We start from the raw sequence: 23,432 nt of genomic DNA, 5'->3' as shown, positions 1-23,432 counted from the left end.
GCTTGCAAACCGCCCCCCCCCCCAAGTCGGAGAGGCTGCATTTCATCTATTTCATAAAAATCCAGAAAACATCGCAGGTTCCCAAAGGGGAAGCTTCTATATGCGGGTGGTTGACTTTCCTTAGCACGTTTGCAGCTCTCCCTGGCGTCCGATTTGGTGCCAGGCTGGGCTGACCCCCCTCCCGCCGCCCCGAGGCGCCTGCTCTTCACTGCTGACTTTTTCCTGCCTTGCTGCCTCTCGGGTCTGCTTTGTATCACTTATTAGCATTTCCATGAATTAAAGTGAGAGCAGGTAGGACAGAGGTTTCAGCCTCTTGAATCTTCTCAAAGTGCAGGGCAGCAGCTGCTATCAGGTAAGGCTGCAGAGTTCATAACCCCTCCCCAAGACCAATTGCATGGGCCTTAACCTGGTGTCGAAAGTCGGGGGCAGCTGGGCCTGAGCACCTCTGTTTCGCTTTGACAGGGAGCTACTTTCCAGCACGAGTGGGTGATCTGTGGCCCTCCAGATGTTATTGGGACTCCCATCAGCCCCAGCTGCGCATGGGAGGGGTGGGAGAGTTGCAATTCAGCAACATCTTGGGGGGGGGGGTGTCTCCTACAAATGTTCCCCTACCTCTGCTCCAAGGCTGAGGCTTCTGCAGCTCTGCTTCCTGAGGCAATTCTAACGGTTATTCAAAATGGGACCTCGTCTATGCAGAGCAGCTGCACCACCCTCCGAGCTGTTCCCCCCCTTCCCCGGTCTCTCCCAGCATTGTAACTTGAGATCTTGGAACTAGAGGTGCAGCCTGCACACCCATTCCTTACCCCCTGCTCAAATGCCAGCAGATTCCCCCCCATTGCTGTAGTTGACCAATTCCCACCTCTCCTCCACCCACTACTTACATTTCATTCTACTTTCTCTTCATCCACAGCTGTGGTCTTGCCCTAACATCCTTCCTCACCACTCTTCTTCACCCCTCTACTTCAATTTCTAGCCTTTCTCCCTCTTCCCCAGCCTCTGGTCTCCATCCATTTCCTTCCTATGGGGCCTTTTCTTCTATCCACAGTCACCCTCCACACAGCAGACCCTCACCACTTTTGGTTCATAGCCCACCGTTCTCTCACAGGCCAGTTTTTAAGTGCCTTGAGTCAGGTGTGGTTTTGCACCCAGGAGGAACTGGAGGACACAATGCCCAAGGGCCCTAATTCAGGCCTGGTTCAAGCATGCCTGTGTGTCATTTGCCATCTCGAGGCCTGTGATCTTCACTCCCTTGGGAATTGTTGTGTTCCATTCACATGTACAAGATGTTAACTTGACAACCTTTCATTCATATTTATCCACTCAACCATAAGTCACCAAATATTGCAGCGGAGAAAACTTAAAAGATAACGTTCACACATTGTAGTCATCCGATGATAAACATGCATGTGTGAACAAGTTTCCAGCATTTCCAAGTTGCTTCCAGTATTGCTCTTTTCTCTATTTTGTTCTTTACTCTCCTGCTCTCTCCAAAACCCCCTCTTTTCTTTGTTAACTGGCTTGCAGGTTTCTTCACCGGAAAACCCGTGATTCTATATGCTCTCCTTCAGACACATTCTCTTCCCCAACGGTCCCCAAAGGAATCTCATTTCTGTGTCCTGAGCTCTTTTGCTTTCTCCCTGTCTCTCTCTCTCTCCAGGAAGTGACGAGCGATGAGAGTGGAGAGGAGAGCAACGCTATGAACTTAATGGAGTTCTCGGATGAGATCCTTTTGCACATCCTGAGGTACACCCCAGTCTCAGACCTTGTCCTGAATGTCCGAAGAGTCTGCCGGAAGCTTTCTGTTCTTAGCCTCGACAAAAGCCTTACCCACGCTGTGACCCTACAGAAGGACTATCAGGTGAGGAAGAGCCTTGAGGGAATCACGGGATGTGGATGGAGCGGGGAGGGGTTCTCAGGGATACTGGGTTTCAGTTAAGGGATTCAGTCCCTAGTGTACATCAGGGTAGAGAAGGAGATTAGTATTTTAAGTGAAAAGGCACCATGGAGAAGGTGCTTCCTGGGTTTAGGGTAAGAAAATGCTTCCACTTGTCTTTATTCTGGCCTCAAACAGGGGAGGGGATTTGCTATATGGCTCTCTCTAGCAGAGAGAGTGAGAGAACAGGCTCAGTCTGACACTTTTCAGGGCTGTCCTTAATTTCATGGTCAGTCTCTCTTCCAACCTTTCTTTCCCTCTGGCTGTTTCTCCAGTCTGAAGGTGAGTCTAGCTCTCTGAACACACTGCAGGGTGATCTGGCCTTCCATGTGGAAACCACTGGAAGCTCTCCCTGCCCCAGCTGCTTTCAAAGAGAGCCCTGTAAAGAAAGAGATCTCTGGAGAGTCTGTCCCTTCACATCGAAAGTGGTGCTGGCTCCTTTTACGGATCGCTAACGTGTGTTTTGTTTCTGCCTGCTGCGCACAGGTGGACAAGGACAAGGTGAAGCAGCTCATGCGGGAGATTGGCAAGGAGATTCAGGAGCTGAACATGAGCGGCTGCTATTGGCTGCCCGGCTCCACCATCGACCAGGTGACCCGCTGCAGGAACCTGGTGAAGCTGAACCTGTCCGGCTGCAACCTCACCTCCCTCCGCCTCTCCAAGATGCTCTCTGCCCTGCAGCACCTGCGCTCCCTGGCCATCGACGTGAACCCGGGCTTTGACGCCTCCCACTTGAGCAGCGAGTGCAAAGCCACGCTGAGTCGCGTGCTGGAGCTCAAGCAGACCCTGTACACGCCCTCCTACGGGGTGGTTCCTTGCTGCACCAGCCTCGAGAAGCTGCTCCTGTACTTTGAGATCCTGGACCGGTCGCGGGAGGGCTTGATTATCTCTGGCCAGCTCATGGTTGGTGAGAGCAATGTGCCTCACTACCAGAACCTTCGGGTCTTCTACGCTAGGCTGGCGCCCGGGCCGGTCAACCAGGAGGTGGTGAGGCTGTACTTGGCGGTGCTGAGCGACCGCACACCCGAGAAACTCCATGCCTTCCTCATTTCTGCCCCCGGCGGCTTCCCCCAGAGCTGCGCTGTGAAAAACCTCTTGGACTCCATGGCCCGGAACGTGACGCTGGATGCCTTGCAGCTGCCCGGGTCTTGGATGAATGGCTCCAGCCTCCTGCAGCACTTGAAGTTCAGCAACCCTGTCTACTTCAGCTTCAGCCGCTGCAGCTTGTCCGGCAGCCAGCTGGTCCAGAGGGTCCTCAACGGCGGCAAAGACCTCCGCAGCTTAGTCAGCCTGAACCTGAGCGGCTGCGTCCACTGCCTGTCTCCCGACTCCACGCTGCGGAAAGCGGAAGACGAAATTGACAGCAGCATCGCTGAGACGCTCGTCGCCTCCTGCTGCCACCTGAGGCACCTGAACTTGTCGTGCGCCCACCACCACAGCTCCGAAGACTTGGGCAGGCACCTGTGCCAGCTCCTTGCTCACCTGAAGTGCCTCCTCTCGCTGGCCTTGCCTGTCTGCTCCATCGCCGACGTGAGCCCTGTGCCCGCCGACAAGCCGTCCGTGCAGCCGGCGACCAACGCCACCTCCCCGAGTTTTGGGAAGAAAGTCCGGATCGGGGTGCAGATGTGTCCGCGGAACTGCTTGGAGCAGGGGAATTCCAGACCCCAGCCCTCCGTGTTTTGGACCCTGCTGGAAAGCCTTCCGTTTCTGCAGCAGCTGGAGCTGATTGGGTCCAGTTTTTCCTCCGCCATGCCGCGGAACGAGCCGGCCATTCGGAACTCGCTGCCTCCCTGTGGGCGGGCCCAGCATGTGGGCGATGCCGAAGTGGCCGCCATTGGCCAGCTGGCCTTCCTGCAGAGCCTCACTCTGGCCCAGCTGCCCAATATCCTCACAGGCTCCGGGCTCGTTCACGTTGGGGCCCAGTGCCAGCACCTGCGGACTCTTTCCCTGGCCAACCTGGGCATGATGGGCAAAGTGATGTACATGCCAGCCCTCGTGGACATGTTGAAGCACTGCAGGTGTTTGCGAGATCTCAGGTGAGGGCCTCAGGTGAAGCAGAGGTGGGCCAGATCCTGAATTAGCCCTGCACTGTTGCTTTCCCATCCTGTTGCGGCAGGGAGAGAGATCTCTGGCACCTGGGGCTTCTTTTCTTCCTGGCAAATGAGGTTGTGGGCTGGGTCATTTTGGTTTTTAGCTAGCCGGAACTCCTAAAGAGGCAGAGGGCCTGCGACTCAGGCAGCGTTAGAAACTCAGGTACACAGTCATGGGAAAAAGAAAGCCTTTGAATTCTGTGGTTTACATATCAGGCATCATAACAATCCTCTGTTCCTTAGCAGGTCTTAAAATTTGGTAAATACAACCTCAGAGGAACAACAACACATGACATATTACACCGTGTCATGATTTATTTAACAGCAATAAAGCCAAATGTATGTATTTACCTACTTAATTTATACAGCAGAAGTATTCTAGGAAGCCAGCGTGGTGTAGGGGTGACGAGTGTTGGACTAGGACTTGGCAGATCAGGGTTCAAATCCCAACTCAGTCAGGAAGGTTACTGGGTCACAGTCACAGCCTTTTAGCCTACCTCACAGGGTCATCACAAGGAGTAACTGATGAGTGGGGTGAACTATGTGCTACTTGGAGATAAAGGTGGGCTTCAAAGGCAGCGAATAAGCCCTTCTGCTTACCTGCTTAAGAAAGCTGGAGATCTCCGTGTGGTTGCAATTGGACCTGTGGCAGTCGCAAAACGTGCCTGGCACTGGACTCGGGTAGAAGCTGCACATTCTATCCCTGGTACATTGACTCTAAAGGCTCTTGGTCATTAGTCCTGGAGATTGCCTTTGCCTGACACCCTAGGAAACCATGGCCAGGCAGAGTCGTTGGTTTGGGCTAGATTGGTATGTGCTACATCAGGCATATCATATCCAACTCTATAGAGACCACGATTTACTCCCAGTGTAATAAAACTGGCAGTGATCTACCCATTGTCATTGCCCATAGTAGTTGAGCTTTTTTTGGAAAGGGTTGCATTAATTCGCTCACCAGTCTGTAGCTCTCACTCAGACGCTGGCAGCAGTAATTGGACATAGTGCCAGGGCGGGGCGCGTAGCAATCGCTCATGAACAGGGTTCAGCAACCTTTTTCAGCCGTGGGCCGGTCCACCGTCCCTCAGACCATTTGGTGGGCCGGACTATATTTTGCGAAAAAATAATAATGAACGAATTCCTATGCCCCACAAATAACCCAGAGATACATTTTAAATAAAAGGACACATTCTACTCATGTAAAAATACGCTGATTCCCAGACCGTCTGCGGGCCGGATTGAGAAGGCTTAGTTTGCCTATCCTTGCTCATGAAGAACCGGGCGAGCTCTTTTTTAACTCCCGCGATCGACAAGGAGAACCCTCGTGATCTACCTGTTGATCGGTTGGATATTGCTGCGCTAGATCATGGGTGAAGGATCCAGTGGCCCTCCAGATGTTGCTGCCCAACTCAACATGGCTAGTTGTTGGAGATTGCGATGGGAGATGCAGCCTGCGAACATCTGGAGGAGTGAAGAGACCAACAGGCTCACTTGGTATAAGTAGAAAGCAGCTTTGTGTGTTTGCAATATCAAGGGGGAAGGCTAGAGAAGGAAGCAATGGATGTACACTATTCAATTTACAGTTAACATAAAAGGCTGTCAGCTCATTGATGAATTTGTAGTTGGTTGACCAATTGATTAAAATGCTGGTGAGTTTGCTTGTCACCAAAATTGCAAGGTGGGTGCCTTCCGGAGACATGGAAAGCAGTTTAATGATCAAAACATCCCTGCATTGTTTGTAGCCAAGGCCATTCCTTGTTTTATTCCCCCCCCCCGTTCCCCCCCCCAACCTAATGAAACACTAAAACTGAAATAGCCTCAAAGAAAACCGAATGAACATGCCTTTAACTCCCAGGCCCACTGATAATAGTTGGCCTTCGCTGATTAATACACCACAGAGCCAATGGACTCGGTGTTCTAAACAGAAAAATACATATATTTTGATACAAAAGAGGATAGTTTCAAAGCAGCTCCCTGGGGGTGGTGTCTGTCTGTGATTCACCCTGATTCTCAACCCGTTTCTAACTCTGAACATTTAAACAGTGATATTGTCAGGGCTTGAAAACAAAAAAGGATATTCTGATGATAATAATATGGCAACAGTGTCACCTGGTGGACGGGATGCTGTACTGCAAAAATATTTTCTGTCCATTTACTGTTGTGAGTAACTTAATGTCATAGAATGGTAGAGTTAGAAGGGACCCTGAGGATCTTCTAGTCTAACCCCCTGAGGTGCAGGAATATGCAGCTGCCCCATATAGGGATTGAATCTGTCACCTTACTGTTATCAGACCATGTTCTAACCAGCTGAGCTTTCCTTTGCTTGCTCACATGTTGCTTTGATCACGGAGCAACAGCGAAAACTGTTTATTCGCCCCTCCATGGTACTTACCACACAAGGAGTCCTTCCTTTGCTTCCCTTTTATTTATTTGATTTATTTCATAAAACTTGTTTGCCGCTTGTTTGTAGAAAACCTCAAAGCGGGTTTCCTTTCTTTGGGTCTCAGTGGAGAAAATGGAAGATCAGCGTTTGACACCTGAGACACGATGCTGAGTATCAAATAAGTGAATTCTTATCCCTGTGGCAGAGAGATGTCCTGAGAGGAGGGTGGAGGAAGACACACACACACCCTGCCAGCAGATAATTTTCAATAGTGTTTTCCTCCTTTGGATTCCCGGAGCTGATCCCAATCACTCCAGGCAACTGGGAAAACAGCAGTTTACAAGCTATGGCAATGATGAGACCATCTCAGGTTGCCCTGTAAATAGATAAAAGCTCAGAAGTCAGGGCGTTGCCACAGGTTTCACCTGTCCAAGAGTCACAAAAGGGAGAGGAGTGAGGCAGGAGCAGATGCAGCCCAGTTTACAAAACACCCAACCTCTTAACTGGAGCTTTTCGTTGGGGAATTGTCTTTAAAACCCACTGATGAGTTAACTCTCCAGCTAGTTCCTTCATAGAGGTTACATCAGAGGTTTCAACTAAAATCAAATGGATTTTGCCTTCCCAAAAGCTCTGTGCTGAGCTCCACTCTGCTAAAAGCAGGGGTGTTCTTTCCTCTTCCCCTCTGGCTTTGCAAACCCTTCCCCCTCCTGGTAGAGTAATAATAATAATAATAATAATAATAATAATAATAGTGATAATAATATTAAATACCATATTTTTTGCTCTATAAGACTCACTTTTTCCCTCCTAAAAAGTAAGGGGAAATGTGTGTGCGTCTTATGGAGCGAATGCAGGCTGCGCAGCTATCCCAGAAGCCAGAACAGCAAGAGGGATTCCTGCTTTCACTGCGCAGCGATCCCTCTTGCTGTTCTGGCTTCTGAGATTCAGAATATTTTTTTTCTTGTTTTCCTCCTCCAAAAACCAGGTGTGTCTTGTGGTCTGGTGCGTCTTATAGAGCGAAAAATACGGTAATTTACTATTTATACCTCGTCCATCTGGCTGGGTTTCCCCAGCCACCCTGGGTGGCTCCCAACAGAATTTTAAAAGCACAACAAAATGTCAATAATAATAATAATAATAATAATAATAATTTATTTATACCCCGCCCGTCTGGCTGGGCCTCCCCAGCCACTCTGGGCGGCTTCCAACAAAATATTAAAATACAGTAATGCATCAAACATTAAAAACTTCCCCTAAATCGGGCTGCCTTCAGATGTAGAGCCCCCCCCCTGCAAGTGTAGTCTCTCCGAGGCGTGTCGTTTGGTTGACCCTTGTTTTGCCTCCACAGGCTCGAGCAGCCCTACTTCAACGCCAACGCCCAGTTCTTCCAGGCCCTGAGCCACTGCTCGTCCCTCCAGCGCCTCTGCATCATCTCCCGGAGTGGATCTCTGCAGCCGGACGCCGTGATGGCCTTCATGACCGCTTGCCTCGAGGTCATCATGTGCCACATGTTTACCGGGGAGTCTCTCACAGTTTGCAAAACCCTGCAGCAGTCCTTGATAAAGAGGTGAGTTCAGGCAGGTGATACCTTCAGACCATACCGTTACTCTGGGCAGTCCTATATTTTTGAGGCTAAAACGGGGACCTCCAGGTTCTCCCTCCTTGGCTCAGGATGCAAAGTAAAGACATGTGAGGCTGGAAGTGCACTGAGTGACGGCATAAGTGCATCCTCATTGCCTTTGCCTGAGCTGCTCTCAAAAGGGGCCAATAATAATAATAATAATAAATTTTATTTATATCCCGCCCTCCCCAGCCGAAGCCGGGCTCAGGGCGGCTAACAACAAATAATCAAACAATCAAATAATCCAACATTCTAAAAACATTTCATTATAAAAATTAATTAAAAGCAAATTAATGGCAACCGTTAAGCAAAATTCTGTGCAGGTTGCCAGAGGAGGGAGTCAGGCTGGCTGCCATCAAGGGCTCCCCTGTCTTCCAAGCTTGGCAAGGCAACTGAGAACCTCCCGCAAGTTTGCAGGAGGGTGAGCACAACAGTTGTTTTTTTTTAAAAAAAAAACTTTATTCCAAAACTGAAAAAGAATTACAAGCATCAAATTCAAAATCCATATTCGTTTTGTAACGTAAGCTTATTACATAGTTGACTAGATTAAAATATACCTAATTGCTATAGACTTCCCTTTGCTATATATAAATGCAATGCAATTAGAAATACTACAGTGGTACCTCGGGTTACAGACGCTTCAGGTTACATACGCTTCAGGTTACAGACTCCGCTGACCCAGAAATAGTACCTCGGGTTAAGAACTTTGCTTCAGGATGAGAACAGAAATCGTGCTCCGACGGCAGCAGGAGGGCCCATTAGCTAAAGTGGTGTTTCAGGTTAAGAACAGTTTCAGGTTAAGAACGGACATCCGGAACGAATTAAGTACTTAACCCGAGGTACCACTGTATATTAGAAATTTTTATAAATTCCCCTATACCCCCCACTCCCCTTCACCCATGTGTGATCTCAATATTTTTTTAACTTCTTCCATCTTGTTGTGTTGTTGTAGTTTAATAATTATTCAGTTGATTCTTTTATTATTTCCTTCCTTACCCCTGCACGTTTTACACATTATCTATTAATATTCCAGTTCCGGAAGCATATTTTTTCATGTATTCCTTCACTCCATCCCACTCTTTAATTATTCTCTGATTTGAATGGCCTCTAGTGATTGCTGTCAATTTTGCCATTTCCACAAACTCACCGGGCTTGCTTTGCCATTCTAATAATGATGGTATTTTCTCTCCCTTCCAATTCTTTGCGATCAATATTTTCTGGCCACTGCTGTTGCATAAAAGAATAATTTTTTCTTATCTCTGGGGATGTCATTAGATTTTAGGCCTAACAGAAAAGCCTCTGGCTTTTTGATAAACGAAATCTTAAATAGTTTTTTCAGCAGGTGAGCAGAACCATGCTGTGGACCTGCTTCCGCCCTTGGGCTGCTGGTTGACCATCTCTTGCAGCCTCTCCCAAGCTGCCTCCCCCCAGATTGGCCTCATCCTGACCGAGGCTCCTGGGAGTTGTGGAATGGGCTCTGATTTGGGGCAGGCCGATGTCTTGGATAAGTGGTTAGGGTTAGGGTTAACTCAAGCATTTTTCTGTGTTATTTTCCAGTATAGCTATGCATGCGCATCATTATAGCTGGAAATGTCTGAATTTTACTTGGTTTTTCTTTGAAGTGACAACTTTCCAGCCCTGATGACAAAGAGGGAAATTTGAAAATGTGCCAGGGTGTATAGCATCAGCTTAAGGCTCGGGTACCAGCACAGGAGATAATTACAGTCCTGGGCTTCCTACGTCAGGGAGAGTTGACATCTTGTAGCTCTGCCCAATTTCCTGATCTTTATTCCTGATCTTTCAATAGCTGAGTTCTGAATGCATTTACATGTGTGTTAGTCAACCTTGTGTGCTTTTTTTGCTTGCTTCCCGCACCCCCTTTAAAGTTTTATAAGGAAACCACCATATTGCCCCAGTACATATCGCAACACTTTGGATATAATCCCTGCTCATCCCAGTGGCAGAAAAGAAACTGCGTTGGCTATGAGAAGAAGGTGAAGTTTGCAGCCTTGACAGAGGAAATAGGGCTATGGCTTGATTTAAAAGATATCTTGGTTGAGTGAGCTTCATCATTTAATTGATTGATTAAAAGCATTCGCAAAGTTTTGCAGATAAAATCCACAGTATTTTTGTAGGGGAAAATAGGCCATGAATGCCACACGGTCGAATTCTGTGGGACCTGCTTCTCAGTCGGCACGCAGAAGATTGTGCAGTTGCCATTTAGATCAGAACTGGCTTGGATGATACAGGCATGTTGTACGGGGGAAGCTGTCCCCATCCTCTTCCAAGATTGCGCTCACCTTCTGTTTTTGCAAGTGCTCGGTTTTACTTAAAACCTTTCCCAGGTAACTGAAGGTGGCATTTTAATCTATTCACAGATTCACTGTTGAAAAGTTGCCGCCCTAGCAAGCTGTCATTGTAGGCTGCAATTCTTGGGGCCGCAATAACTCCTGTAGCATAGCTAGTAGACTGACCACCCCATACCCAACCACTTTGAAGTACTGTAAGCCCTATTGAGTTCAGTACGACTTACTCCCAGGTAAGTGTGTCGAAGACGGCAGCCAGAGCTGGGGACCAAGAAGGCTTTTCCTCTGCCGTGAATTCTGTCGGTGGCTAGAGGGTGAGAGGCTCAGCTCCACAGTGGCGGCAATATTGGGGTGGTGAGATCATTCATGTAGTTGGTAGTCTTTTGGCCTTCCCAAACCCACAAGAGTCTTGTAACACGAAAAGCAGACGATGCAATAGCTGCTCAGCAAGTGTCTCCCGTGGCTGGTCTTGGCCAGTTTTTCACCCTTACCATGCCAAATTAACATGCAGAGTTGTTGCAGGTCGAGGCGCGGCTCCAGATATTGACATACTCCCGCTCCCTCCAGCATCATCAGTCATCCCCGGTGATGCTCCAACAACACCTGGAATCGCCTAACTGCATATGTAGCCTTGGTAACACCTGGCGGGCCACAGATTCCCCATCCCTGCCGTTGAAGAATAGCTTCAGCCTTAAATTCACAGCGCTTTGAACCGTCAGGAAAAGTGCTGCACAACTTTGGAACTTTTCTATTACACCCAGAAAGAACTGTGGGGTGTCTTAAATCAGCTTCAGAGGAGACTTTTCTCTGTAGAGCTGCTGCCTTCACAACCATGCTGCTTTTGGCAGTGCAGTTTTGGGAAGCCAGCCAAGACGTGGGCTGTTAAACTCCCCGTGGTGTCAGGGGTTTCTTTTCAACAGAACCCTCTCCTGTGTCTTAATTGAATTCATCTATGGGGATTTTTCTCTCTCTCCCTGTAAGAACCAGAAATTCTTTCTCCAGTCTTATCGTTCTTTGCCTGTCCTGTAGCTCATAGCAGAGCTGATCTAAACTTTAATATCCTTTTTCCTGTGCTGGTTCATACTGCCCAGCAACCAGATTGCAGCTGTTTTCTTCCATTTCATACAGACTTCTTTTCTTTAAAAAAATATATTTACAGCACCAATACAAACAACACAACAGTTTCCCTGTCGGCCTTACTTTATTCCCCTTCACTTTTTGCCATTGTGTTCTCAAAGAGGGAGAGAGGGCCCTGGTAGATCAAACCGATCCACTTGCCCTGTATTCTGTCCCCCAAATGCAGCCCCCCAGATCTCTCTGAGCTTTCAAAACTTTCAATGTTGGTGACACACTTTTTAGACATGCATCGTTTCACGACACAGTAATTCAGTTTTACTAGCAAACCGAAGGCCTTTCCAGCTTGGGGAGCACGGGGAGAATTTGTGCGACACACCTACACACTGCAGCCGACACACTAACATATCGTGACACGCAGTTTGGAAAGCCCTCCTCTAGGGAGCTCACGGACAGGGTGTGATGGTGATGCTAGCTGCCCTTGTGTGTGTTTGTTCTTCTGAGGCTTTGCTGACAACCTCCTCCTCATCAGTACTAATTACAACACCAATTCTCCCTTGCTTGTGTTTCCAAAATGGCACCGCCTATTCACAAGAGGCAGGTATCCTCAGCCTTCAGGGAACCCTGAGGTTTGCCGAAGCGTCAGAAATATTCAGGGAGCAAAGCCCTAAAGAGAGGGAAATGGCTCACTCGCCCCCTTCCAAAGGTTCCTTCTGTACTCTGATCAGCACCTGAGTCCTTACATGAGACACAACTGGCAGCTCCCAGGGGTGGGGCCTTTTCTGCGGTGGCCTCCCCCTTGGGCAATGCCTTTCCTCGAGAGATCTGCCAGGCCTCCGCACTGTGCTGTTAGGCAGCTGGATAGAACAAGGAAGGTGTTTTGCTGAGTCTTTGTTATGTCAGTGCTGCTCTAGGTAGTTGTTTTAGGAATTACTTTCATCTGTTGTTTTTTGTGTGGGTCAGTTTTCTGTAGTGCCTGATGTGGGAATACTGGACGAGGAAGGCCTTATGGTCTGATCTGGTAGGATTTCTGCAGTAGTCCTGCCTTGCACTGACTTAGTGCCCTGACTGAGTCCTTGGAAAAGAGACCCCACCGGTCCTCAAGGTGGTCCTCAAGATGCAGGTGGTTGTCTACCGGAACCTGTGCTGAGGGTTCTCTTTGAGGGTCCTCTGGCATGAGACCCTTGGAGCTGCCAGAGGAGAAGGTGGAGCCTTACCTCCGCTCCTCAATAACCCTGCTGGCTCCAAGAGGGCCCAGGCAAAGGCATGGCAAATGTCCAGAGACCCAGAGTCCTTGCGCTGCTTGTGCGTAAGGGATCTACTCCCAAATAAGCCACCCCTGGAATTCCTTTCCTACCAGCAGCTGGGCTTAGGGTGTGGCATAGAGGGCTCTTGAGCCTTTTAGTTGCTGGAAACAGCACCGGCCTCTGGCTCCTTCTACTTGCTGAACTCCCTGTGATGCAGACCCGGGACAGTTTCCTGACCTTGCTTCTGCATCCCGTTGTTGTGAGCAGTGCTAGAAACTCAGATATATAAGCTAGGTGCCAAACCCTCCTTAAACCAGGGTTATAGTGGCCAAAATGGAATGCCTAGCTGCAATTTTGGGGCCAGACGGCTCGAAAGTAGCATTTTCCAATGCAATTTCTGGTTCTTGAATTTCATTGTGATTGTGCAGATACAGTAGAGTGGATAGAATTCTACAGGATGTGTTGTTAGATTGTGAAAGCAGGCAAGGCCCACAGATCCCCAGGCATCTCCACTTGGTCGCAAGTGGCTGATAACCAGGTGCAGAACGGTTCACTGAGGCTCTGCTGCACCTTGAGTCCCGCTCTCCCGGATAAACGCTTTTGCCTCCTTGGACAGAGGCCCTGGCTCTGCAGGGAACCTCCTGGAGCGCAACCTCACAGACCCAGCCACGAAGTGAGCCTGAGAGCGCAGCGTGGCCCTGCACACCTTCCTCCTAGATGCTTGAGGGGCTCTCCATTAATTTCCCCCTAGATGGAGCTGTGGCTTCGTGCTAAAAGCTCCGGAACGCCTCTCCACCCCCCACCCCGACCCGCTAATTCTGCAGGGTAAGTATTTTTCTCCACCACCACCACCACCAGCCCCTGTCGTCGCCGCTCGTTCTCCACTGCAGAAGTCACGCCAAGCAAAGAATCCCAATGACTTGCGATAACGGCACTTGCTGCACGGTGCGTTGAGCACAAGTGTTTGCAGAGGCGGCCCTCTCCCCGCCCCTCCTGCCGAACCTGCTGGGAGCTGGAGGGTGGCGCTAAAAGGAACGTTTGTGTTGCAGCAAGTGTCCTTTTGGACCCCCTGCCCCCCCCCCCGCCCCCAGGTACCTGTTTTATTCAGCACAAGCTCTGCAGAGGCTTGTCTTTTCAAGGACAGGGTGTATGTGGGAGAAAGAGAGCGTGCAAGCTAGTTACACCCATGAACAATTAGCAACCGCAGCAGGCATGCCTTTAAGAAGCAGCTGACGCAGGAGAAGCCGGGGGGGGGGGGGAAGGCTCTGACATGCCGAACGCCGGCCGTGTGAGTGTCGACTCGTGGCAAGTCATACGTGCACATTCTGCAGAGAAGGGAAGGCAGGAGCTGTGAGCGCTGAGAGGGCGAGAGGGATCAGCAGTCCAAATGGCGTGCCCGGTTCGATTTAACAACCTGATCTCATTATTGAGACTTGCGCTTCATTCAGCATCAGCAGAAAGGGGGCAGCCAGCACGGAAAACGAGGTTTTCTGTTGTAAATGGCAGAAGACCTGGGGGTGGTGTGGGGGGCTGGCTGGCTGGGACTGGATGTGGACAAGCAGGGAGATCTAGAAAGGGGGTGTGTGCCGTGGGGCTTGGAAAAAGGATAGGGAATTGGGAAGAGTGGGATGTCAGAAGGATGTCATCGGAGCCCTTGTTGGAGCAGAGGAAAATATTTGTTTTTATTTCTTTTTGTTGCTATTTGTCTGGAAAAGATTTATAGGCTGCCTTTAAGAGCATGCTCTCTCAAGACGGCTTCCATCATGAAATATTAAAAGTGCAATATGACACAATTGGAATTATCATGCACAAGTGAAACCTTCAATAGCAAAACACATTCCTGCTTCTCCCGCCTGAAAAAGCCCCACCTAAAATAAAGTCGCTGTCCATGACCCCAGACCCTCGGCAGAGCGCCAGTCCTGGAGAATTTGCCTGAAATCCTGGAGGTCCGCTGCCAGGCAGTGTAGAGAAGACTGACGTAAATGGTGACTCTGTACCAGGCAGCCTCCCGTTCCTAAGGGAGGGAGGGAATGCATTTATCTCCATGCATTCTTCTCCTGCACCTCTGTCGGGTCCCTCTGTCACCTCTCTCCAAGCCCCTAAACAGCTTGCCTTTCCCTCGCAGGAGAGATTATGAGAGAGGAAGAAAAACTTTCTCCGTGCTTTGAATGTCCTTCGTATTCCTACCACATGGTGCAAAAGGTTTCCTTCAGTCCTGTTTTCAGGAATATTTATCCTCAGCTGGTGGGTTGAGGCCAGTCTTTCACATACGTAAAGGTGGAGTCACACAAGCACACTCACAAAAACCTCCGCCTTTTACCCCTGACTTTTATTTTAAGAGAAGGCAGAAGCTGAGACAGACAGAAGGAATTAAATGTGGGCGTTAGAAACCTGGAGTATCCCTAAGTACCCCAAAAGCAGTAGTCACCACCTTCATTTTTCAAGCTTCTCCCTGAAACCAAGAGAGTGAAGAACTTTGCCGTTTTCAAAATTAAATCTTTGGCAGGGAAGTGCTGGATGTGCCATTTTAACCTCGCTGGAAATCGGATTCCACAACTTGCCCTGGGATTTTAACCAGAGAGTAAACGAGTGTTCCTTGGCATGACGGGAGCAAGAGAATCTGAGCCCAACCCCAGAGGATTGCAGCCCAGCCCCGTGATTCAAATAAACAAGGGCTGAAATCTCGCCAAGCCAGACCCAGTGTGCTTGTTCCAGGAACATATAACACTCACAGGGCATCCCCTCCAGGCTTTTGTGGCCTGCACATCAGTTCCCTCTTGCTGCCTGCCATCATTCCTTGCATTTGCTGGCCTGGCAACACATAGCTGGTGTGTGTAAGAGAGAGAGAGAGAGAGAGACACTTTGGGCTGTCTTGGGGCCTGTTTCGTACAGATTTGAGGAAATGTCAGCCAGAATAAACAGATCACTAAAGGAGGTTGGTCTTGGTACGCTCCCAGGAGGTTGAAGGGCTCCTTGCTTGGCTCTGTTGTGATTGGTCCCTTGTCCTGTGGAACTCACTGCCACAGGAGACAGCCACCAACTTGGGTGGTCTTAAAGAGAATTAGACAACGGAGGAGAGACCTATTGATGGCTGTTAGCCAGGATGGCTGTGTTCTGTCTCCATATTTGGTGGAAGTGATGCTTCTGAAGATTGGTTGCTGGAAACTGCAGAGGGGAGAGCGATGCCCTGGTGCTCAAAGGTTGCTTGCAGGTTCCCCACAGGCATCTGGTCAGCTCCTGTGAGGACGGGATGCTAATCCACCTCTTTGTGGCTTACACCAGGTCAGCCTGTTTCTCTGCCTTGCCCCCTCTGACCGGCAGAGCCTTTCCTGGGCTTCAGGCAGAGTAGAACCTTTCTCATCGCCTTCCAAACTGGAGATGCCGGACACCAGACCTGGGAACTCCTGGCTGCAGAACCAGGCGCTCTGCCCTGGAGCCAAGTTCTCCTTGCCTGGGCTTGGCTCGCCTCCTGCTCCCCTGGGGTTGGCCTGAGCCTTCCTCTCTGAGCAATTATTCTGCCTTGCCCTTTGGTTGGATGCCTTGGGCAAGCCGCAGGGCCCTTCAGGCTGCACGGTCATGTGGCTTTCCTTGCTCAAGGACGGCCGAGGGAGCTGCTGGGTAAGAGCACAGTGGAATTGCCGAATTGCCTTCAGGTCCTTTTGCTTTCCCCTGACATGGCTGCCTTTCATGTGCCCAGTGCCATCTTTGGGCTTCCCTGGTCTGAGTCCCAGCATGCTTGGCGAGCTCATTCTGCAGTTCCCCTGCATGCACACTAGAGAGAGAGAGAGATTATTTTTGCCATGGCATCGAAGAACCCAAGGTGGAAAGCTGTCTGCTCTTGCCTCAGCACAGGAACCAAGATCTTCCGGTTTCCAGGCCCATCCCTGTCACGGATGAGCTCTAGGATGGTCAAACTCCTGCTGCTTCCCGGTCTCTGACAGAGTTGAGATACGGAAACCTGCCAAAGGAGAGCCAAGAGCTTAGACCAGCGGTAGGCAGCCTAAGGCCCGGATGCGGCCCAATCGCCTTCTCAATCCGGCCCTCGGACGGTCCGGGAATCAGTTTGTTTTTACATGAGTCGAATGTGTGCTTTTATTTAAAATGCATCTCTGGGTTATTTGTGGGGCATAGGAATTCGTTCATTTTGCCCCCAAAATATAGTTCGGCCCACCGCATGGTCTGAGGGACGGTGGACTGGCCCACAGCTGAAAAAGGTTGCTGACCCCTGGTTTAGGCCATGGGTAGGCAACCTGAGGCCCGGGGGCCGAATGCGGCCCAATCGCCTTCTCAATCCGGCCCTCGGACGGTCCGGGAATCAGTTTGTTTTTACATGAGTCGAATGTGTGCTTTTATTTAAAATGCATCTCTGGGTTATTTTTGGGGCATAGGAATTCGTTCATCCCCCCCCCCCCAAATATAGTTCAGCCCACCGCATGGTCTGAGGGACGGTGGACTGGCCCACAGCTGAAAAAGGTTGCTGACCCCTGGTTTAGGCCATGGGTAGGCAACCTGAGGCCCGGGGGCCGGATGCAGCCCAAGCGCCTTCTCAGTCCGGCCCCCGGAAGGTCTGGAAATCAGTGTGTTTTTACATGAGTAGAATGTGTGCTTTTATTTAAAATGCACCTCTGGGTTATTTGTGGGGCATAGGAATCCGTTCATATTTTTTTTCCCCCAAAATATAGTCTGGGCCACCACATGGTCTGAGGGACAGTGGACCGGCCCATGACTGAAAAAGGTTGCTGACCTCTAGCCTAGACGGTCAAACCAAGAATTGGAGGTGCTCAGAGAGCATAAGAAGGGCCCACTTGATCAGGCCAATGGCCCATCTTCAGTCGAGCAGCCTGTTCTCCCAGTGGCCAGCCAGGTGCCCATGGGAAACCTGCAAGCTGGATTCAAGCCCAAGAGCCGCTCTCCCCTCCTGTGGTTTCCAGCCACTGGCATTCAGAAGCATTGCTGCCTTCAGTTGTGGAGACAGGACATAGTCATCATGGTCAGTAGCCATCCATAGCCCCCTTCTCCCCCATGATTTGTCCAAACCTCTTTTAAAGCCATCTAAGTTGGTGACCTGTTGTTATTGTCCATGGAGTTTTTGAGTTGGCATCTCAAAAAGCAGAGACGTTACCTTGCCAACAAAGGTCCGTATAGTTAAAGCTATGGTTTTCCCAGTAGTGATGTATGGAAGTGAGAGCTGGACCATAAAGAAGGCTGATTGCCGAAGAATGGATGCTTTTGAATCATGGTGCTGGAGGAGACTCTTGAGAGTCCCATGGACTGCAAGAAGATCAAACCTCTCCATTCTGAAGGAAATCAGCCCTGAGTGTTCACTGGAAGGACAGATCCTGAAGCTGAGGCTCCAAGACTTTGGCCACCTCAGGAGAAGAGAAGACTCCCTGAAAAGACCCTGATGTTGGGAAAGATGGAGGGCACAAGGAGAAGGGGACGACAGAGGACGAGATGGTTGGACAGTGTTCTCGAAGCTACAAACATGAGTTTGACCAAACTGCGGGAGGCAGTGGAAGACAGGATTGCCTGGCGTGCTCTGGTCCAGGGGGTCATGAAGAGTCGGACACGACTAAACAACAAGAAGTTGGTGACCATCACTGTCTCCTATGCGAGGAAGTTCCATAGTTTACATGCTGCATGAAGAGCCTGGAGGTGAAGCTCAAGCTAGAGGAAGGTCTATTTTTTCCACCGGCCAAGTCCTGACATGGCCTTGGGAGGCTACTTTATACTGAGCCAGACCACTGGTCCACCTCACTCATTGTCCGCACCAGCCGTCTAGATGTTTTGGACTACAACTCCCATCAGCCCCAGCCAGAAGGTTGACCCTGATTGGCAGGGACGCCTACAGGGTGGGATCTTTCTCAGCCCTGCTGGGAAACACCAGCGGTTGGACCTGGGATCTCATGCATACAAAGCGGGGTGTTCTACCACGGAGTAACGGTCCCTCTCCAAAGGAAGGGGAAACTCTTTGCAGCCCAGGGAGATGCACTGCCCAGTAGCTGAGCGCAGCATTAAGTTTGCCCACTCCAGCCATGGCAGTCTCTTTTGAGAGAGCTCTAGAAGCAGGACGGTCTTTAGCTCCGGACTCTGTCCCAAAGAGTAGATGGAAAGGGCCTCTGGGGCAGGTGCAGAGTGCAGTTCCTCCATTGCTGCGTCAGTCATGAGAACCACCCATGTAGCAGGGATGATGAGGCGTAGTTTTCAAATCTAGTGAAGGATATTTCCTAGGACCCTCGTACCTACGGGACCGCCTCTCCCGCTATGCCCTGTGGAGGACCTTAAGGTCCATAAATAGCAACACCCTAGAGTTCTCGGGCCCTAAGGAAGTCAGATTAGCCTCAACCAGGGCCAGGGCCTTTTCAACATTGGCTCTGGCCTGGTGGAACCCTCTGTCTCATGAGACCAGGGACCGGCAGGATCTGATTTCTTTCCGCAGGGCCTGTAAGACAGAGTTGTTCTGCCTGGCCTTTGGCTTGGAATCAACTTGATCCCCTCCCCCTCTTTTTTCCTTTCTCCTTCTGTGATGGAACTCCTATTTGGGGACTTCCCTGGCTTTTTTCTGGCCCACATAGGACCAGTCTGGATAGTTGGCCTTGGTGAAGACTTGACATTTTCATCCCCCCGAAAGCTTTTGATTTGAGTTTCCATTGAAATGAGGCTGCATTTTAATGTTTTACTGTTGTATTTTAATCTTATTTTTAAGTTGTATTTCATTCAATTTGTTTTATATCAGGTGTTAGCCGCCCGGAGCCCAGTCTTGGCTGGGGAGGGCGGGGTATGAATAAAATTTATTATGATTATGATTATTATTATTATTGAAATACCAGTTTCTGGAAGCCACAGGAAGGGAGAGGGCTCTTGCGCACGGATCCTGCTTGGGGCACCTGGTTGGTCACAGTGAGAACAGGATGCTGGATTAGATGGGCCTGATCCAGAAGGCTCTGCTTATGTGCTTACGTTTTCTAGACGTGCCGGCTCTGCACGTTAGCCTTTGCACTGTGGGCGCACTCTGGCCTGCAGAGTGAGGGGGGGGGGACTCCCTCCTGCCTCCCCAGGCTCTCTCCTAGCTCCATCTCCTTCGCTTGCGCTCGGCCGCCCTCCCCTCCTGCTCCAGTGATCGTACCCTTAAAATATTTATCTTCTCTCTTCTGTCCCCCACTCCCTTTAATTGTCGTTTAGTCAAGCTGTAAATATTTAATTCTCATCTCTCCCCTGCCCACCCCGAGACGGCCCTGCAGCTCGTTAAGTATCGCCATCCTCTCCTCCTCCTCCTCTTCTCTGAAATGCCCCTTCTTGTCCTGCAGGCAATCGTGTGTGCAAGTCGGGCTTTTAATCAGTGGCATTCGGCCTTGGATGCCAAAGCACAGGTGTGAGAGTCTCTGGGTTTCCAATCTGAGCAGGCAGAGGGGGACTTCTGCCTCTTCTCTGCAGATCCTGGGGAAAACTGGATAGTGGGTTTGCTCTCACGCAAAACATGTCCCGGGACTTGTGCGTTCCTCGCTGCTTGCTCCTGAGTAGGTCCAATTGTGGCTGCAGCTGAAGTCAGCGGGCATCTGGGCCGCTGGAAGCATTTGCTGGCGTTGGCGGGTGGTTGGGTGGGGGGGGGGGGAAGCAAGGGGCCCATTCTCACTTCGTGGAAGTCTTGTTAGTTCTGTGCTTTTTGCTGACCATTCTCGGGGCACCAGAGGATTTGCTAGAAGTCATGCCAGCAGCCAGAGAAGGAACCAGGGCTGGCCACGGTCAGAGTCCAAGCAGGTTGGGTGAGGAGAGAGGCAAGTCAGAGCAGTCCAGGGTCGAGGTTGGCAGAGGCAGGGAGCAGGCAGTGCCCAGAGCCTAGGCATCGCTCCAGCCACTCTGGTGGAATTTTGAGTGGGAATTGATAGAGCCACACCCCATCTCATTCCTCTCCCCTTTACCCCAGAGGTCTCCTTGAGAGGAGGGTCTTACTCCTGAGGCATCCTTGCAGTGGTGAAAGAAGCTCGGCCGTCTGGGGTGGCGTGGATCTGAGCCCATGACCTTATTGTTATGATGCGTCTGGGGAGACGGGGGCAATTGGCAGGCCCCCAGCTGGCTCCAGCCCACCAGCCGGCAGTCGGGCGAACTCCTGTTCTTGGAACAGCATCTAAACTGCGACTCAGGCCTCAGAGACCTTTAGAGACTGAGCACGCAAGCCAGCAGAGATAAGAACTCTTTGCAACAGAAGTAGCGGACAGAGGCATATGTAAGCATATTTACAAGCCTTTATTCAGCAGCAGGACAAAGGAAAAACATGTCTGCTTCCCTTCGTGTCCAAGCAAACAGCAGCATAGGCAAAAGCTATACACAACGGAAGTCCCCAGCAGACTGTGCTGGAAGGAAACAGACATGTGACATACAACAACTCCACATGCCTGTTCTAAAGGTGGAACGGAACTATATCCTAACAGTGTTGCCCTACAGCTGGGGGGGGGGGGGAGGCATCGTGTGGACCATTTGGGCAGCACGGAGCCTGCGTGCGCACAATCCACCACGTCTCTCCCAGGAGAGACGCATGGCTTGGGCGCACTGCAGGTGCCGTGGTGAGTGCCACCCGGCATTTTGTCACCCTTCTCGGTGGTGGCACCAAGGGCAGACCGCACCTCCTACCACACCCGCCTTCCTCTGCCCCCCCCTTGCCTGGAGAGCCCTTCTCTAGATGGGCTGGATTCCCAGCTGGCATTTACAGCGCCAGTCCTCCCTCAGGCTTGGGCAGCCTCGGTGTCAGAGGCTTGCCCTGGGTGTGGGAAGCCCCTCCTCAGCCTTTTTGCAGGATCCTGGCTGCCCAGCCCTGGACAGAGCCAGACAAGGCTTGGGGTGAGTCCCATGTCTGAAACCTGGTCTTAGGGATGTTGTCAGATTCCTTCTCCCATCACCCCGTTCCCTGGCCACTTTGACTGGTGGAAGTTGGGGTCCAGCAGTATCCAGAAGGAGGCAAGTTTCCTTTTTTGTATACAGTGGCACCTCAGGTCAAGTACTTAATTCGTTCCGGAGGTCCGTTCTTAACCTGAAACTGTTCTTAACCTGAAGCACCACTTTAGCTAATGGGGCCTGCCGCTGTGCCACCGGAGCATGATTTCTGTTCTCATCCTGAAGCAAAGTTCTTAACCTGAAGCACTATTTCTGGGTTAGCAGAGTCTGTAACCTGAAGTGTATGTAACCTGAAGTGTATGTAACCTGAGGTACCACTGTATATAAATTTTTATTAGTTTTTTTAACATGACATTTTCAGCAGTAATTAAACATATTTTTACATCTTATTCAATTTTTTTTTACTTCCATCAGTTCTGTCTGAAAATTTTCCAATCTAATCTCTTAGTATGCATTTCTTATTTTCCCTGTTACATTAAAAACTCATAACCAATATCTCTTTATCTACTTTGTAGCACTTCGTATATTCCTCCTTACAAAACTTCTTGTAGCCCTACTAGCGTAATTTGTTGGTTACAGTTGCTCTTCAAATAGTTCATATACTTCTTCCAATCTTCTATGAATCTCTGGTCCCGCAGGTTTCGAATCCTTCCTGTCATTTTGTCCAGTTCTGCATAGTCCATTATTTTTGTCTGCCGTTCTTCTTTCATCGGAATTCCTTCTTGCTTCCATTTCTGGGCTACCAATACTTATTGCCGCTGTTGTTGCATATAAAAACAATTTAACATCTTGCCAGGAGGCAGGTTTGCAATCCGTTTTCTATCCACTCTGCCTGAAGCCCCAGAAGTTTAGGCAGGGCTGCACTAGCTGCACCAAAGGTTTGTCTAAGGCAGGAGCATCTTGTGTTCTTCCAGTGTAAACAATGGTCCTGGAACGGCATTTCGTTTAAAAATTACTTCTCTGCTGTGCCCCCCTTTCCCTTGCCTGCCTCCCCCCTCCTCCTCCCCCCCCATTCCTTCCTGACCTTGAGAAGGCTCCTGCCCTCCTCCTCCTCCTCCTCCTCGGTCGCTGCTTGCTTGCCGTGGGCCAGCGGCTGCTGCGGCTGCCAAACCCCTCTTTGCTAGCCTAAGCATGTCTGCTGGCTGGGTCTCCGCCTCCGATTGCGGAAGGCTTAATGTATCGCTGGCGTAGTGAATCATTTAAGATCTCGTTCCAGCTTTCATTGTCTGTTTGGCTTCCTGCTCTCTTGGAACCCTCGAGTAAGGCTGTCACTTTGAATTAATAATAAAGGCTGGCGGGGGGGGGGGAGAGGGAGAGGGCTCCTCCTTGGCTTGCGTTACTCGAGAGCGCAGATGGGCACTTGTTGAAATGCGGCTGTTGGGGGTGCGGTGGGGGCCGATACTTGCTAACTTCCACTTTCAGTAGTGGGGAGGGCGACACACACACACACACAGAGCAGGTTGTTATGTAATCAAAGGGTCCTGTAGAGGAGTCACCTGCCTTATTTAATTTGCTTGGCTCATTTATTTATTTGATTTTTACCCTGCCGCTCATCTCCAGAGGGCTCCAGGGTGGTGCAAGGGGTTCACCGCTCCAGAATATAGCCGCAATGGGGGGCGGAAACTGCACATAATTTGAGATTCCGACAAGGGCTGGAGCCTCCAGACACTTTTTATATCATTTTGGCACTCCTTTATTACATACACAACAGAACAGTCATGTTCATGACATGGCTTGCCACAAGCCTGGCAGATCTGGAATGATGCCTGATAACTGGATAGCGCTAATATTGGACTTTTGTTATTTTAACCCACATGTTATGGCACTCGCTCTGTGTGCCTATTTTAGGGTTGTCGTCATTATTATTATCTTATGTATTAAATATGTATGCT

The 23,432-nt window shown here is 50.1% G+C and overlaps 1 protein-coding gene and 1 long non-coding RNA gene across 5 annotated transcripts in view; one reads left to right on the top strand and one right to left on the bottom strand.

Annotated features, from left to right (window-relative positions):
* The window catches only part of LOC310664603, a 404,468-nt gene that overhangs the window by 298,529 nt on the left and 82,507 nt on the right, over positions 1 to 23,432 (bottom strand). The window lies entirely within an intron of this gene.
* FBXL18 (F-box and leucine rich repeat protein 18) overlaps positions 1 to 23,432 on the top strand; it is a 35,511-nt gene that overhangs the window by 361 nt on the left and 11,718 nt on the right. For 3 of the 4 annotated variants that reach the window (XR_014504911.1, XR_014504912.1, XM_083413513.1), the window contains exons 2-4: positions 1,658 to 1,858; positions 2,420 to 3,969; positions 7,752 to 7,970. Coding sequence is in view for 1 of the 4 variants with exons in the window: in XM_083413513.1 (XP_083269639.1) it covers positions 1,658 to 1,858; positions 2,420 to 3,969; positions 7,752 to 7,970 (1,970 nt within the window). In the remaining 3 variants the exon portion in view is untranslated. Of the gene's footprint in view, positions 1 to 1,657; positions 1,859 to 2,419; positions 4,283 to 4,356; positions 5,692 to 7,751; positions 7,971 to 23,432 lie in introns of those variants that run through there. The other variant, XR_014504913.1, reaches the window with a different exon arrangement.

The sequence above is a fragment of the Podarcis tiliguerta genome (genome assembly GCF_965153285.1).
Source record: "Podarcis tiliguerta genome assembly, chromosome: 14".
Taxonomy (NCBI): Eukaryota; Metazoa; Chordata; class Lepidosauria; order Squamata; family Lacertidae; genus Podarcis; species Podarcis tiliguerta.
This window is presented reverse-complemented; position numbering and strand designations above follow the sequence as displayed.